The following is a 15477-nucleotide window of genomic DNA, read 5'->3' as shown; positions in this document are numbered from 1 at the left end:
TATATATATATATATATATATATATATATATATATATATATATATATATATATATATATATATATATATATATATATATATATATACATATATATATACATATACAAACAACCCTGGAACACAATTCTTTATCAATTCACAATTTTTACAGAATTCACAATTTGTAATCAAGTAGTAAATTACAAATATAATAATATAATAATGTTATCCAATAGTGCTTATATGTTGTGCTAATATAACGTGTATTCTATTCTATAGAATATTCTATACATATATATATATATATATATGTATATATACGCATATACACGTATATATATATACGTATATATACGTATATATATGTATATATATATATACGTATATATATATATATATATATATATATATATATATATATATATATATAATATATATATATATTAAAATGTAAAGGGAAAGTGTAAAACTATAAACTAATTATAAACTATATATTATATTATATCATATTAATTATATTATATTATATTATATTACATTATATTGTATTATCAAACTATAATGGCATCTTAGTGATTCAGAGATAACACTGTTCTGTTCTCAAATTAGGTTGACCTTGATTTTTCATCTTTGTTTTCAAAGATGCAGGAAGTAAGGGATAATGTAGGTACAGTCAGCTGGTTATTATTGCAACATAAACCCAGTCAAGGTGATCGTTGAAGGAGGAGTTTATGGGTTATCTGGCTTCTTGTGTCAAACACTGTTCATCCAAACATATGCCAGATAAACATATACATACATATGTTCATGAAATTGAATAAAGTTTATAATGTTTGTAATGTGTGTGCACGAATGGGCTTAGAAAGTCAGGGCTTTGTCTTCTTATGACAGTGAAGGGTTAACATTCTTCATGCCCATCCCACAAAATAAACAGTGGTGGAGCCCAAAAGCCAAGGGCCAATGATGACCACCAGACTACTTACCTCACTGGACACTCTCACAACACTCATGCTCACATACAGGAGATCACATCTCTACAATGACAGACAAGTCTCTCTTTAACAGATCTCCAGATTCATCTTCAGTCAAGAATAAGAGACCAAGAATCTGAGAAATGGAAGAGTGTCATCTGTGATGGGTAAAGAATACTCAACTGTCATCTTTCAGTATTTTTATATATTTTTTTTTACTTTAAAAAAGATTATAAGGAAGTGGATTTAACTTTTTTTTTTTTTAATCTGTCTATAAATGCAAATATAAGTGCATCCAGGTATTCCATAAATTACCTTCAACTAAAACAAACTATCGATCACACTCAAACAGATGAATCGCTGATGGACACAACAGCATCCGAATAACATCAGCTTTAACAACAACAGAGCATTAATGGCTGCAAAGATCACTTCTCTGGACCTCAATTAAACCACCATGTCCTGAAGAGAAACAGGAGCTCTCTGGTGAGCTGAAGTTCTGGAAAAGGTCAGAGGTCTTGGGTTAAGCATGGTGTCAGTGGAGGTCTCTGTGGCTTTTGTATTGTGCTGTGTGCTGATGAAAGCCAGAGCTCTGGTGAGTATTTCACTACTGACATGCCAGTTTGCACAAATTTGTCTAGACTTTACCTTGTGAAAAAGAATGCGCTCAACTGTATGGAATGTGCATGTGTACTTCACTTATCTGATGTGCGAGTTAATACATTTTCATTGTACTAAATTGCAACTTCTAGATTAAAAATGTGCAGGTATCAATAGAAATGACATTAAAAACACATTTAGGTTTAATGTGTGTCAGTACATTCGGCAGTACACTTCAAAGACAATAAAAGTAATTAGAAAATTACATATAAAATTGTACTTAAGCGGGTCAAAAACACTCTGACACACACAGTTCGCACGTACTGTAAGTCCATTCTTATAAAGTATATAATTTCTGTTATAATGATCTTTTTTAAATCTATGCAAAAGTCTACTTCTTTTTCACAAGGTTTGTATATGTTGTCTTCTGCTTTCCCTCCTCACCAGAATTATAGATCAGTACCTGAATATATGAACAACTTGTTTATTGGATTTAATCTGTTTAATCTGTTAGTTTTAAAGGTTACTTCCTATTCGTTCTTGTCTCTATCAACATTTACCAATTTTGATTCAGAGAACTGCCTAAAATCTACTTTAAGCATATCAGTATATGTGAAACTTATAAAACCTGTTGTGATAAAGAATGAGACCAAATTAAGTGCAAATATACTGTATGCGAATATGCAAACACTTACCTAAACTATCAGCTCAACATACTGTAAATGAATACAAAAAATATATCGATATTTGTGATGAATGACTGTGCATGCTCTTTTGGAGATATCTGTAGTGCTTTTAGTCTTCTCTAATGTGACTAAAATGTAAATGGATTTTTACTTTAAATCCAGCTTTGAATGCAATTCAGAATTCAGGGTCATTGGCTGGTTGAACACATGTGATCATCTTCTGTTGATCAGCTTTCCCAATTGTCTAGTTGAATCAATGTCTCATCAGCCACACAAGTAGATGTGTGTTGGTTTGATTTGTCCATGAGAAGACCACAGACAGGGCTGTGTGTGTGAGTTTCCCCAGCTAAGAAATCACTTGAAAGGGAAATTGAAAGAGAAATCACTGCAAAGGGAAATTTTAATTTTTCACCTTTCACTCTTTTCCACCCCATATTTTTGTTAGGCATTATAGGTAGAAAAAGCACATTGGTCTTTTGCTTAAAGTGGTATCAGCAAACTACACATGTGGAAGCTCAATTCTTTGAAGACATTTTTTTACTGAAATTAAGCTTCTTTTTTTTCAGGGCTGTACACGTCCTATATTTCTTGCTATTGAGGAAATGAAAGTGTATCTCTTTGTTTGTCCTGTCAGCCTCAGAAAGAATTACTGGCTAATGCATATACATGTTCAATGAAGCAGAAAATGAGGCTGTCAGTGAGAGATGAACACTCGATAAACAGACGATTTAGAAAGGGAATTAACATGACCCCGAGAAGCACTATTGATCAAGAGCACTGCCATGCCACTAATTGCACTTTCACCAGAGAAAACAGGTGTTTAAACATCCTAGTGAAATAATCTTCAGAATTATTCAAGTGTTTTTAGTTTAAAATGTACTTCTCGAACACTGAAATAGAATAACACTCTTCAAACATGAATTAAATGTCTAATGAAATAAACCTTCACTTATGTCTATCAGATGACATCCTCACAATTGTTTTAACACTGGACAGTCACACAAACCAATTATTACGAATCAATGGCAATATAGATTGTTTGAGAGTGTGGTTCATTAATGCCTATGTTTTTCAGGGTTAAAAAAACAATAATCAAATGCGACAGTCGGTTAATTGACTTTTTGCAGTTTTAGTGAAATGATTTCACATGTAATTTCACTTGCTCTCATAAGGACTAATGTGAACTGTAATGATGATGCTGTGATTAATGTTATGTTTGTGTGTGCATGAAATTGTAAAGCATTTTAGCATTGCATTTGTAATTTGAAATTTTGAGTGTAGTACAGTTTAAGAGAAAAAGCAATATACATTTTGTGATGCTTTTACAAACACACACACACACACACACACACACACACACACACACACACAAAGTTTACTTAGCTATCTAAATGGGGACATTCCATGGGCGTAATGGTTTTTATACACCAACCCACACCTAAACCTACCCCTTTCAGAAAAGTTTCTGCATTTTTACAATTAAAAAAAAACCCCTTGTTTACCAGTTTTACAAATGAACATGTCCCCAAATGGAGGTTTTTGGAGATTTTGTCAAGTTTAACTCACTTTTGGGCACAGATTTGTCCCCGAAATATGGTTAAGTAGGCAAACACACACACACACACACACACACACACACACACACACACACACACACAAATAAATAAATAAATACATATATACTGTACATACGTACATAAAATGATAAGTTAATTATTAGTAACATGAAACAACAACAACAACAAAGAAAACTATGATATATTGTGATAAAAGTAATTTATCATAGATGTACTTGTTTGGGTGTCCAGGGTGGTTGTTAGGAGGTTGCTCATAAATTCAGATCGAAAGTGCTAATTTTCAAGTCTCTGTGGTATTCTGGTCTCGAGATTTAGTTAAGGTCTTATTTTTTTAATATGAAATCATATATTTTACCACTTAGAATGGAAATTTGTTCTCAACAAGCTTGATGATTTAAAGTTTGTGACAAATACATAGGAGTTTGTTCAGATCTCTAATTTTTGTATATGGTCATTCTGTTCTTATCTTGTTTGGGACACCTCTTTCTTTCTTTCTTTCTTTTATTTTCTTCTCATGGTCAGTGTGTGAGCATGAAGTTTTGTTTGGTGGTTGTGAATGTATTCAGGGCACAAATGCTTCTGTGTTTAGTCGTGATGACCCAGAGATCAGGGCTCATAATATGGGACGGCGGTGGGGGGTGCCCATGGGTGTGGGGTGTGTAAGGCTGGATATGCTCTCTCATCCTGAAGGCTGAAGAGAGCTCGTCACATACCACAGGACTGTGCAAATATTTCACAACACTGAGAGGCAGCACATCAGCCTAAAAGAAGGTGTGCTAAATGTGGTGATAGATGGATGATATGTCAATGATTTCAGCTGAGATTGTGGAAAATGATAAACCAACACTTATATGCACAGAATCTAAGGGAGCTCATTGTTATTCTTTTGCAGTCCCACATGTGCAGATGAAATGGTGAAGCAACTTTTTTTCAACATGTTTATGTATTATTTCACTCTTAGAATTTTATACTTACTTTAGTGTGTTAGTTATCGCATCAAAATAAGTGTGCTTCTTTAAAGCATTACAAATGATTATTTAAAAAAATATTTATGTGTTTAAAGCAAAACTTTTAATATCCACATTAAAGTGGATTTTGTAAAAGTGTGTTAAGTAGGTTATGTCATGAAAGTGAAATCTAAATACACTTAAGTGGCCATTTATTTCATCATTTTTAATTATAAAAAGTGTTTTTTTTAATGCACATACAGTTATTTTTAGAAATATCATTTTATTTACCATGTAGAATGTACAATGACATTAAGAAAAGAAATACCACTGCAAATCTAAATCAAAATATGTTGATGATATTCTGCTGTTGGTATTCATCATGATTTGGTTTGGAATTATGTAAAGTGAAAAAGGGAGAGAGTAATGGTCTCTCTTTCTGTGTTGCTCTTACTACAGATTGATTCTGATGACGTCATCACCAGAGATGAACAGATCTTTCTTCTGATTGATGCACGGGCGAGGTGTGAGAGAAGCATCCGTGCACAGTTAGATGTGGTCAGAGGTATTATAGTGTATTTCTGCTTGATATCTGCACTTAATCATAATTTGCTTTGGTGAGAAATCATATGTGCGTGTAATTATTGTGTGAGTAAAGGACCATTATACATTGTCAGAATTGTTAGCAGCACGCCTAACCCTAAGTATTAAACTTTGACACCTCAAATTATGCGGCTAGTTGAGAAGAAGCATGCTATTATTTTTAAAACCAATTAGGCTTATGATTTTCACTTGACAGATGATAAAACAGGAGAAAAGAATCCCATATGACTCATATATGCTGATATCTACCCTGCCTAACATATCTATCTAATTAAATTAAATGTTTAATTCAATATAATGTAAAAAAGTACTTGCGACAAATGTACAGCTATATTGAAGCTATCAAAAAGATTGTATCTTCCTACCCCCACAGATCTAATTTCCTGAAGACAGCAGGATCTATGATAATGGCAAATTAGACTGTAGCCCTGTTTATATGAAGAAAGTTTTCATTGTTATTTGTAGTGGTGAGTCACTTTATAGCGGGATACAGTATTAACTGTGTGATGAATGTGAATCAACTGCTGTTGGGTTTTGAGAAAATATACAGGACTATATATTGGGTTATGAGGAGATTAATTTGACTTGTCACCTTCAAACATTTTGTTGAATGCATAGATGTATTCCATGTTATACTTTTGGTAAAACATGATATGTGTGTGTGTTGTCAGAGGATCACTGTGTTCCTGAATGGGATGGGATAATTTGCTGGCCCATGGGAAAGCACGATCAGACGGTTTCAGTTCTCTGTCCCGAGTACATCTATGACTTCAACCACAAAGGTCTGCTAAACCCCCCTGAACTAAATAAAATTAAATCTGAAGTATATGTTATTAACCTAATTAACCTATGAATGCCTTACTTATACTACTCTACATATTAAGCTGGGAGAGCAAAAAGGCTTTTAACACTGAAAAGTTACATACCCTTACAGAAAAGAAGTATATTTCAAATTCATTTCACTAGGTAAATGTTAGTAAAGCATACTTTATGAAGTAAGTACACTAAAATCAACATACTAGAAGTATACTTGTAACTGTACAATTTCAGTACTTCTTGGGACTAAATGGCCCTGCATTTTAGTTTATTTTAGTTCTTACTTTTAAGTAAACAAAATATGACATTTACACTCACAGTTGCCACCTGGTGACTACACCGAAGGGGTGGGAGGGGGTGCCGGGACCCGTGGGTGAAATAAATTGAGGGACCGGCAGAGGAAGAGACCCTTGAGGAGCCAGTGGAGGAAGAGCCCAGAGTGGAGTCGATGGATGGAGGCCAGGGTGGAGCCTTGGTAGTGAATCAAGGGAAACCAGGGGATTGATCGACCAAGGTGGAGCTGGGACAGGCGGAGCCAAGGAGACAAAGAACCAGGATGACACTGCTGGTCTGGAGGCCCATGGCGGAGCCACATGCACATGGGACTGAAATGGAGCTGAAGTTTAAAGACCAAGGTGGAGCCGGTGGGAGAGAGGGAACCATAGGGAAGAGGAGCCCTGTAGAGCCAGAGGAGTGGAGAGCTGAGGCATAGCCGCAGACCTGAAAGTCTGGGTGATGCCTGACCGAGGCGGAACCAGAAGGACAAGGGAGACCTGTGGAGCCAAAGCTATGACAGACCATGGTGGAGACAAGAGAGTGTGAAGCCAAGGTAGAGCGATGGGTCGACAGGCCATGGTGTAGCCATGGGCTCGGAGGCCCGAGGTGGAGCCAGGGAATCCAAGCACCCAGGCTGAGCTGAGGGAGTGTTGAGGGTGTGGTTGGCAAATTGCAATCAAAGTCCTCCTCCACTTCATCCACTGCGAACGAGGAATCACTTGTAATGAGCACTGCCTTCACAAAAAAACAAACAAACAAAAAAAAACAACCTTAATTTCCCTTGGGGACCATCAACAGGAAAAGGGATATTGGTTTTTAACTGTTCATTAAGTCCTGTATAATAAAATTAAATACTACTAGATACATCTCGTTTCTAGGTCTGTTTTTCTGTCACAGTGAGAGCACAGCAACTAGAGAAAATGTGGATCTAAATGCAGCTTTCTTCTTTATTGAAAGTTCTTAAAGGGTTAGTTCACCTTCAGTTGCTGGCTCCCATTGACTTGCATAGTGTTTTTTTTTTCATAGTATGGAAGTCAGTAGGGACTAGCAACTGAAGGTGAACTGTCCCTTTAAGTATAAATTTAAGTATATATATATTACACGTACATAAAAACTAGACTGAAAGTATACTCTATTTTTATTAAAATACTAAAAGCACACTTTTTTGAAAAGGTACTTAAGAGACTGATACTTTTTTTGGTGTATCTATCTATTTACTTAAGTATTAAGCTTTTCGGTTTTGCATTGTAGGATACGCATATCGCCACTGTGATACATCAGGCAACTGGGAGCAGGTGTCCACTATAAACCGGACATGGGCCAACTACACGGAATGCACCACCTACCTGCACACTAACCACAGCAATCAGGAGGTGTGTGCAAATTTCATAACACATAGGCAGCTATAATCTAATTTATGGCATGCATTGCTATTTCTATTGCTCATATTTAGTGATTTAAGCTAAGTTTAGTGATTTAAACAAATCCCTAATTGAAAGTAATACATTTCAGAATATAACTCATTGGCAGAGTCAAGTCAATGACATCGCTTGGTAGATGGTTAAACAAAATTTGAACAAAATGGTTAAAAATTTTAATATTCAAAATTCAATAGATTAAATTGAAAGAGGAACCAAACAATTTCTTTAGACAAATATATCATAGAAGCTTTGATATGGACTCTTTTTACGTGGGTCAGTAACCAGCCACCTAGCAACTACACAGAAACATCTACATAGCAACACAGAAAAAGTTTTTAATTTGGAGATGAAGAGTATTTTATGGAAGCCTGTTTCCGCCACTTAATAAAACACAAAACAAGGTAATTGTGACTTTTTATTTCACAATTCTGACTTTTTTTCTTGCAGTTGCGAGATTATATAACGCAATTCTGACTTTATAACTTGCAATTTTGAAGTTATAATTCACAATTGCGCGATATATCACATACTTCTGAGAAAAATGTCAATTACAACCTGTCGCAATTACATTGTTTTATTTTTTTTATTTAGTGGTGGAAATGGGCGTCCATAGTATTTTTTGTCCAAAAGGTCTAAAATAAGAGCATGGACTAAAATGTACAGACATTAACATGTGCATAATTCTATATGTGTACTATTTTGCTGTGTTTTTAGGAGGTCTTTGAACGACTTTACCTCATGTACACGATTGGATACTCCATATCACTGGCGGCATTACTGGTGGCTGTCTTTATCCTTTGCTATTTCAAGTAAGTACAAAATTAACATTTCAACAAGACAAATATCATTTTTTTAAAATATAAGTGTGGCACTGAATATATCCAGGACATTAAACTATTTAAAAATCAAATCTAATACAGTAAGATGCTTGATGTTTCCATGTCCACTCAGTCTGTGGCTGATTCATGTTGATGAGTGTGTCTTAATGCATATCTACATCCATAACCACGTGTATAGATGCAAACTTACGTTGATTGAGATATCTTTGCTATGATCTGATCAGACAGTCAGCAGTTCTTCTGCTCTCTGAGGAATAAAGTAGGGAATAGTTGTGCCAGGCTTTTTGTAATTTACCCATGCAGAGTCAAAACATTACATTGAGTTCAATTAATAATAATAATAATTAACTAGTAACTAGTAATTGTGAAATTACATATAAATATTTACTTAAGTCATACTTTAAGTGGGTCAAAACACTCTTAAGTTCAACTAATTGCACATAATGAAAGTGAAGTGAAAGTGACATGACATACTCAGAATTTGTGCTCTGCATACCCATCCAAGTGCACACACACAGCAGTGAACACACACACACACACACACCGTGAACACACACCCGGAGCAGTGGGCAGCCATTTATGCTGCGGTGCAAATTTAAATTACAGAAATTCTCAAAAAACATTATATTCAGTTCGCACTTAGTTATATTATTTTAAAACACAATATTTTCATTGTACAGTAAATACTCTTTAAAAAAGTATGTACTAAAAAGCATGCTAACTTATTTTTCACAAGTGATAGTTCCGTCCGAAATCTCAGAATTGCATAAGTACTACATTTGACTTCACAACAGTTAAAAAAGTATGTTCCATATATGCATGTGTTATATGAATGCAGTCCGGATGTACTACATCTGCATTGTCTTGTGACCTATGAGACAATGAATCATTTTCCACAACTACTTCGAAGTCAGTTTGATTATTTTCTCCTCTGTGTTTCTTTTTCTTTTTTTCTAGACGTCTCCATTGTACCCGTAACTACATCCACATCCACCTCTTCACTTCATTCATATGCCGAGCAATTAGTATATTTGTGAAAGACGCTGTACTTTATTCTGTCACGGAAGAGGGCAAACTAGAAGATGGGTCCGTTGGACAAAGACCCTACATGGTTCTCACAAAAACACATTTGCACATGAATACATAAATACTGTACATAAATAACACAAATTGTGTTCAGAGCCCAACATTAGTTTTATTGGTCGGTGTGCAATCAGGTGGGCTGCAAGGTTGCTGTGACCCTCTTCCTGTATCTCTTGGCAACCAATCATTATTGGATCCTGGTGGAGGGTCTGTATTTGCATAGTCTGATCTTCATGGCCTTCCTGTCTGACAAAAACTGTCTGTGGGCTTTAACAATCATAGGCTGGGGTGAGTTGTCACTTTTAATTTGAAGATAGCATTTGAAAGTAATATTTGTTAAGCAATCCATTATAACGTCGAGGGTGAAAAACATGTAAATGTTTTCCTTTAACGTCCTGTTTAAGACTCTCTTGCTTCCTCTTTCATAGGAATACCTGCAGTGTTTGTATCCATATGGGTCAGTGCCCGGGTGTCTCTGGCAGACACACAGTAGGTTTACACACATTTACAAACATGTGGCACAGATGCATTCAGCACCTACATTCAAAGGTTTCTGTTAAACCTCGAAATGTTAACACCTCCCATCAGACCACAAATTCTTCTCCCAAAAGGTTTAGGTTTTGTCACATAGTTTTTAAGCAAATTCCAGGCAAAACCTTTAGTCGGCCTTCCTAAAAATAGTCACTGGCTGAACCTGTCACAAAACTGCACAGGGACACAAAGGCTGAGAATCCAAATGAAGCAGTTTATTAAAGGAATAATCCACAATCATAGTCAAAACAGATATGAGGACAAACACATCATAATCTGTAATGCTGTCAACACTGGTGCGCCTCGCCATGACAAATCCCCTACAGTAAACTGCTGCCTCGTTCTATTTATGATGTACTGACACAAAGTTCAAATGATTTGCAGCAGTCGTTTTGTGGCATCCAGTGTAGACAGACTTTAGCTGTTGCGGCGTGACGTGACAACTGTTGCAACCGTTGTAGACACCGTGTTACAGCTGCAGCTATACACATGCAAGACTAATGAGCAACAGGTGAAAACAATCAGGCATGATGAGTCCAGGCAACAGATTATGGGAAATGTAGTCCAGGATAGAATGGCAAAGGTATGGGATTGATTATACGCAGCTTTATATTCCACACTATCCAAGTGGTTCTCCATTATTTTGTTTTGTTAGTAGTAATTTTCACCATCTTAACACAAATAAGCCTGAGTGTGTTGTTTTTAAATCACTATTTTACTAAACACTTGTGATCGAGTTAAGAATTTTGGTAACACTTTACAATAAGGTTTCATTTGTGACAATTAGTTAACTATATTAGTTAAAATGACACTTATACAGCATTTATTAATCTTTGTTGATGTTTAATACGTTATTTAAATTAAAAGTTGTATCTGTTAACATTAGTTAATGCACTGTGAACTAACATGAACATGTTTATTAACTAACATTGACAAAGGTTAATAAATGCTGTAAAAAATTATTGTTTATTGTTAGTTAACTAATGAGTGTTACCTATAACATCTTTGCTGGATGCTGTCCAGGTGCAGCAAGATTAATGTGCAAACGGTAGCTCAGTTTAGTAAAAAAACACATAGGGAGAAACATTGTGATAATAAAATATCCACTATCACAGACACTCGCATTTGGTCGGGATTAGATTTTTTAAAAGACCTTTGAGTTTGCTGAGTTTGAGTTTTTTGTTTGACAGTGTGTCACTTTAGTGAAGTAAAATAGTTTCCCAGTGTTAAAAAAAGGTGTGAATACTACAGTGGTGAAAAAATAAAAAATGTAATATCATTTAATGTTCATGATTCTGGATTTCTTCATGTTCTCTAGGTGCTGGGATATAAGCGCAGGCAATCTGAAATGGATCTATCAAGTACCAATCCTGGCAGCCATAGTTGTAAGAATTTTTTTTCCTTATAATAATAATTCAAATATTTAAATTCAGTATGCCATATGCAGTAACAAAAATCTATACTTTATAAAATCCATGTTTTACAAATACTTAATATTTCCTATCAGTAAATACCCACCTGAAAAATCACTTATTTTTTTGTGTGCTTTACTTATCTAGGTAAACTTCTTCCTCTTCCTCAATATCATCAGGGTTTTGGCATCTAAGTTGTGGGAAACAAACACTGGAAAACTGGACCCTAGACAGCAGTACAGGTTATAAATTATTACACACACACACACACACACACACACACACACACACACACACATACACACACACAAACACACATGTGATTTGCAATGATTTGTTTGCTGTGGCCTGTATAGGAAGCTGCTGAAGTCAACCCTGGTGCTTATGCCGCTGTTTGGAGTTCATTACATGCTGTTTATGGCTCTTCCATACACTGATATCACAGGCCTGCTGTGGCAGATTCAGATGCATTATGAGATGCTCTTCAACTCTTCACAGGTATTCCAGTTAAAAAAAATTTAAAATAAAATCAGATCCAGTCAGCAGGGGTCAGGTCTCCTTTTACCTGGCAAGTTTTCCTCAAGGACATTTTAAGGACATTTATAATCTGCAAAAAATAGAATAGTCTTTGTTCACATGGACAATGATTTACACTTACAGTGACAAGACATGCAGAATTATTAATTTTCAATGAGAATTTGTGATTTGAGTTGACAGGGTAACACTTTACACTAAGGTCCCATTAGGCATTGACTAACATCAACTAAAAATCAACAACACATTTGTTACGGTATTTATTACGGTACTCTTTTTTTTATAGATTAGTTAAAGATAAAATACATATTAGAATAAATTTTAGATTAAGATTACTTTGAGATTAAATACAAATATGAATTGTTACTATAGTTCATGCTAACTCTTGAAATATCATACATGCCCTAAAAAAGTGTGTTTTTCCTTTATGACAAATTTTCATTTCCACAGGGTTTCTTTGTGGCGTTTATTTACTGCTTTTGCAATGGGGAGGTGAGTGTTTGACACTTTAGATTAATATATGTGTGTGCTTACTGTATTTACCTAAAGTGTCGCTCTAATTGGTGTGAACTTGAACAATTCAATAAGCTTTCATGTCTATTGAAAAGCGCATGTGTAATTTCTGAAGTAATTTCATTGTAAGAATAATGACTTTAGCTAATGTTGTTTTTTTGACTCAAGCAAATAGTACAATGTTTTGAAAGCCCCAAAGTATTTACAGTTGTTGGTAGAATCAGCCTACAAAAGGTTTATATTTGTCTTATTTGTTTCTGCATAGGCATGGCTCACTTAAAAATGTAAAGGCATAGTTCATCCAAAAATGAAAATTCCATTAATTACTCACCCTCATGTCGTTCCAAACCCGTAAGACCTTCGCTTATCATAACACAAATTAAGATATTTTTTGATGAAATCCAAGAGCTCTCTGACCCTCCATAGACAGCAAGGGAACTACCACGTTCAAGGCCCAGAAAGGTAGTAAGGACATCAGTGGTTCAACCTTAATTTTATGAAGCTAAGGAAATACTTTTTGTGTGCAAAGAAAACAAAAATAAACAATTTATTCAACAGTTCCCTTGCTGTCTATATCTTAATATGTGTTCCCGAAGATAAACGAAGGTCTTACGTATTTGGAACGACATGAGGGTGAGTAATTAATGACAGAATTTTCTTTTTTGTGTGAACTATCCCTTTAAATTCTGTCATCTTTTACTCAAACTTTTCATTCTGCGTTTTTGTCCTTGTGACTATTGCTAAAAAGTATTTCACTCACTTTGGACTGACATAAGGGTGAATACAGGAATTTCATTTTTGGGTGAACTACCCACCTCATTTTGAAACATAAAAATAGCTATTTTCAGTGATTGTACAAGACTTCTGATTCAGTAGCCACCAAAATAGGTATGAGAAAAGTGTTGTAAACAGTATACTATTTGTGCTACAAATCAGTGTGCTTATAATTACAATAATACAGTACTACATTAAAACAAGAAAAAAAATACCAGTTTCCAATATAAAGCAGCATAACAAGCTGTTTTGTACAGAAAAAAATAACTGGAAGCTGATGACACCTCGCACATTCAAGTTATAAATAACCACGTCTGTTCTTATTTAAAATGGAGATGGATCAGTGGATCTCAATTTCTGTACTTATGCACTATGCAATTTGGTAGCATAAATACTGTGAAAAGTGAGTTCACACTGAAAATATATAAAAAAAAAAAAAGGTGCACTTCAAATACACAGCTGATACACTGAAGTGCACTCAGTTTGTTTCTCTAGTAAGCAATTCCATCCACATTTGCATTTAGCCTAAGTGTAGGCTACTGTAAGTCTGGAAATGTATTTTCTTACCCCTGAAATACATTTTGAAATATATTTTGGGAAATGAAGGTTAAAACAAAATGTATTTTCAATTTCAAAAATATATTCCATTAAGCTTTAAGCATATTTTAAAATATATATTTTTGCTGTATGGGTAATTACATAGCGAAGGGGGAGGGGCTATGAGACTCCAATGCTGCATTACAGAATCACCTTCATACACTAGATAGTACATAGTATAAGTGTTTTTATTTGGGACACAAGCTGGAATAGGAGATTGTATTTTAACACAGAAGAAACCATTTACATCACCTTTAAATTTGTGTGTGTGACAGTCACTTAGCCCCTTTTCTCTGTCTCTCTTTCTTTTTATATCTCTCCATGATGAACAGGTGCAGGCAGAGGTTAAGAAGGCATGGCTGAGGCGCAGTCTTGCATTAGACCTGAAGCAGAAGGCGCGTGTCAACAGCAGTGCGGGATGTGGAAGTGGCTATTATGGAGGCATGATGTCACACACCACCACACAGAGTGTGTGCCTCAGTGTCAGTGGCACTAAAGGCCTGCCTTTGGGGACCATGGGGGCCAAAGGACAATCACGTCTCCACCATTCAGGAAACTTACCTGGGTATGCGCCTCATGACACAGAGACTGTGTTTTTTACAGTGCGACAGCATGAACTGGCTCTGAGGCAGAATGATGGGAAAAAGTCTCCATGCAAGCAGACCAGCAGGAATGCAGAGGAAAGTGAGCACGATTTTGAGCCATATTTTGTAGCAGATGATGAACATTCTGGTTCCATGTCTTTGAAAGAACTGGAAACAATGCTTTGATGGTCTTCTGGCTGAACATTAGCAGTGCTTACTATGGTTAGAACCCCTTAGTATTGGATAGACCAGTGGTTCCCAACCTCGTTCCTGGAGGCCCCCCAACACGGCACAATTTGCATTTCTCCTTTGTCTGACACACCCCATTTCAGGTCTTGGAGTCTCTACTAATGAGCTGATGATCTTAATCAGGTGTTTGGAATTAGGAGACATGGAAAACCTGCAGTGTTGGGGCCTCCAGGAACAAGGTTGGGAACCACTGGGATAGACTATATTAATACAAGTTAAGCTCAGTCGACAGCACTTGTGGCATAATGGTGACCACAGGTATGAATTTCAATCCAATTTTCATTTCCTTAAAACAAAATAAATTAATAAAAAATATTTGAGGTTACATGTAAATGTTGAAATACTCACTGTTTCAATAGTATAGTCACATGATGTAAACTATGTTAACATGAATTTAGTGTGAAAAATAACTTACTAACCTGTTTTTGTGTAAAACTGTATTCAGTTTCACAACTTTGTTGCCATGACAATGGAACACCATAAAC

At 35.5% G+C, this 15477-nt stretch overlaps 1 protein-coding gene across 1 annotated transcript; it reads left to right on the top strand.

Annotated features, from left to right (window-relative positions):
• The first annotated feature begins 953 nt into the window (after window positions 1-953).
• On the top strand, window positions 954-15078 carry pth3r (parathyroid hormone 3 receptor). The gene is made up of 14 exons (XM_019112238.2): window positions 954-1117; window positions 1303-1545; window positions 5220-5325; window positions 6035-6145; window positions 7707-7828; window positions 8591-8685; window positions 9673-9826; window positions 9933-10086; window positions 10227-10287; window positions 11648-11714; window positions 11889-11983; window positions 12098-12239; window positions 12726-12767; window positions 14492-15078. The coding sequence occupies exons 2-14, from the start codon at window positions 1480-1482 to the stop codon at window positions 14927-14929; spliced, it is 1653 nt and encodes a 550-aa protein (XP_018967783.2). The 5' UTR covers window positions 954-1117; window positions 1303-1479; the 3' UTR covers window positions 14930-15078.
• The last annotated feature ends 399 nt before the right edge of the window (window positions 15079-15477 follow it).

Source organism: Cyprinus carpio, chromosome A12, assembly GCF_018340385.1.
Source record: "Cyprinus carpio isolate SPL01 chromosome A12, ASM1834038v1, whole genome shotgun sequence".
NCBI lineage: Eukaryota > Metazoa > Chordata > Actinopteri > Cypriniformes > Cyprinidae > Cyprinus > Cyprinus carpio.
This window is presented reverse-complemented; position numbering and strand designations above follow the sequence as displayed.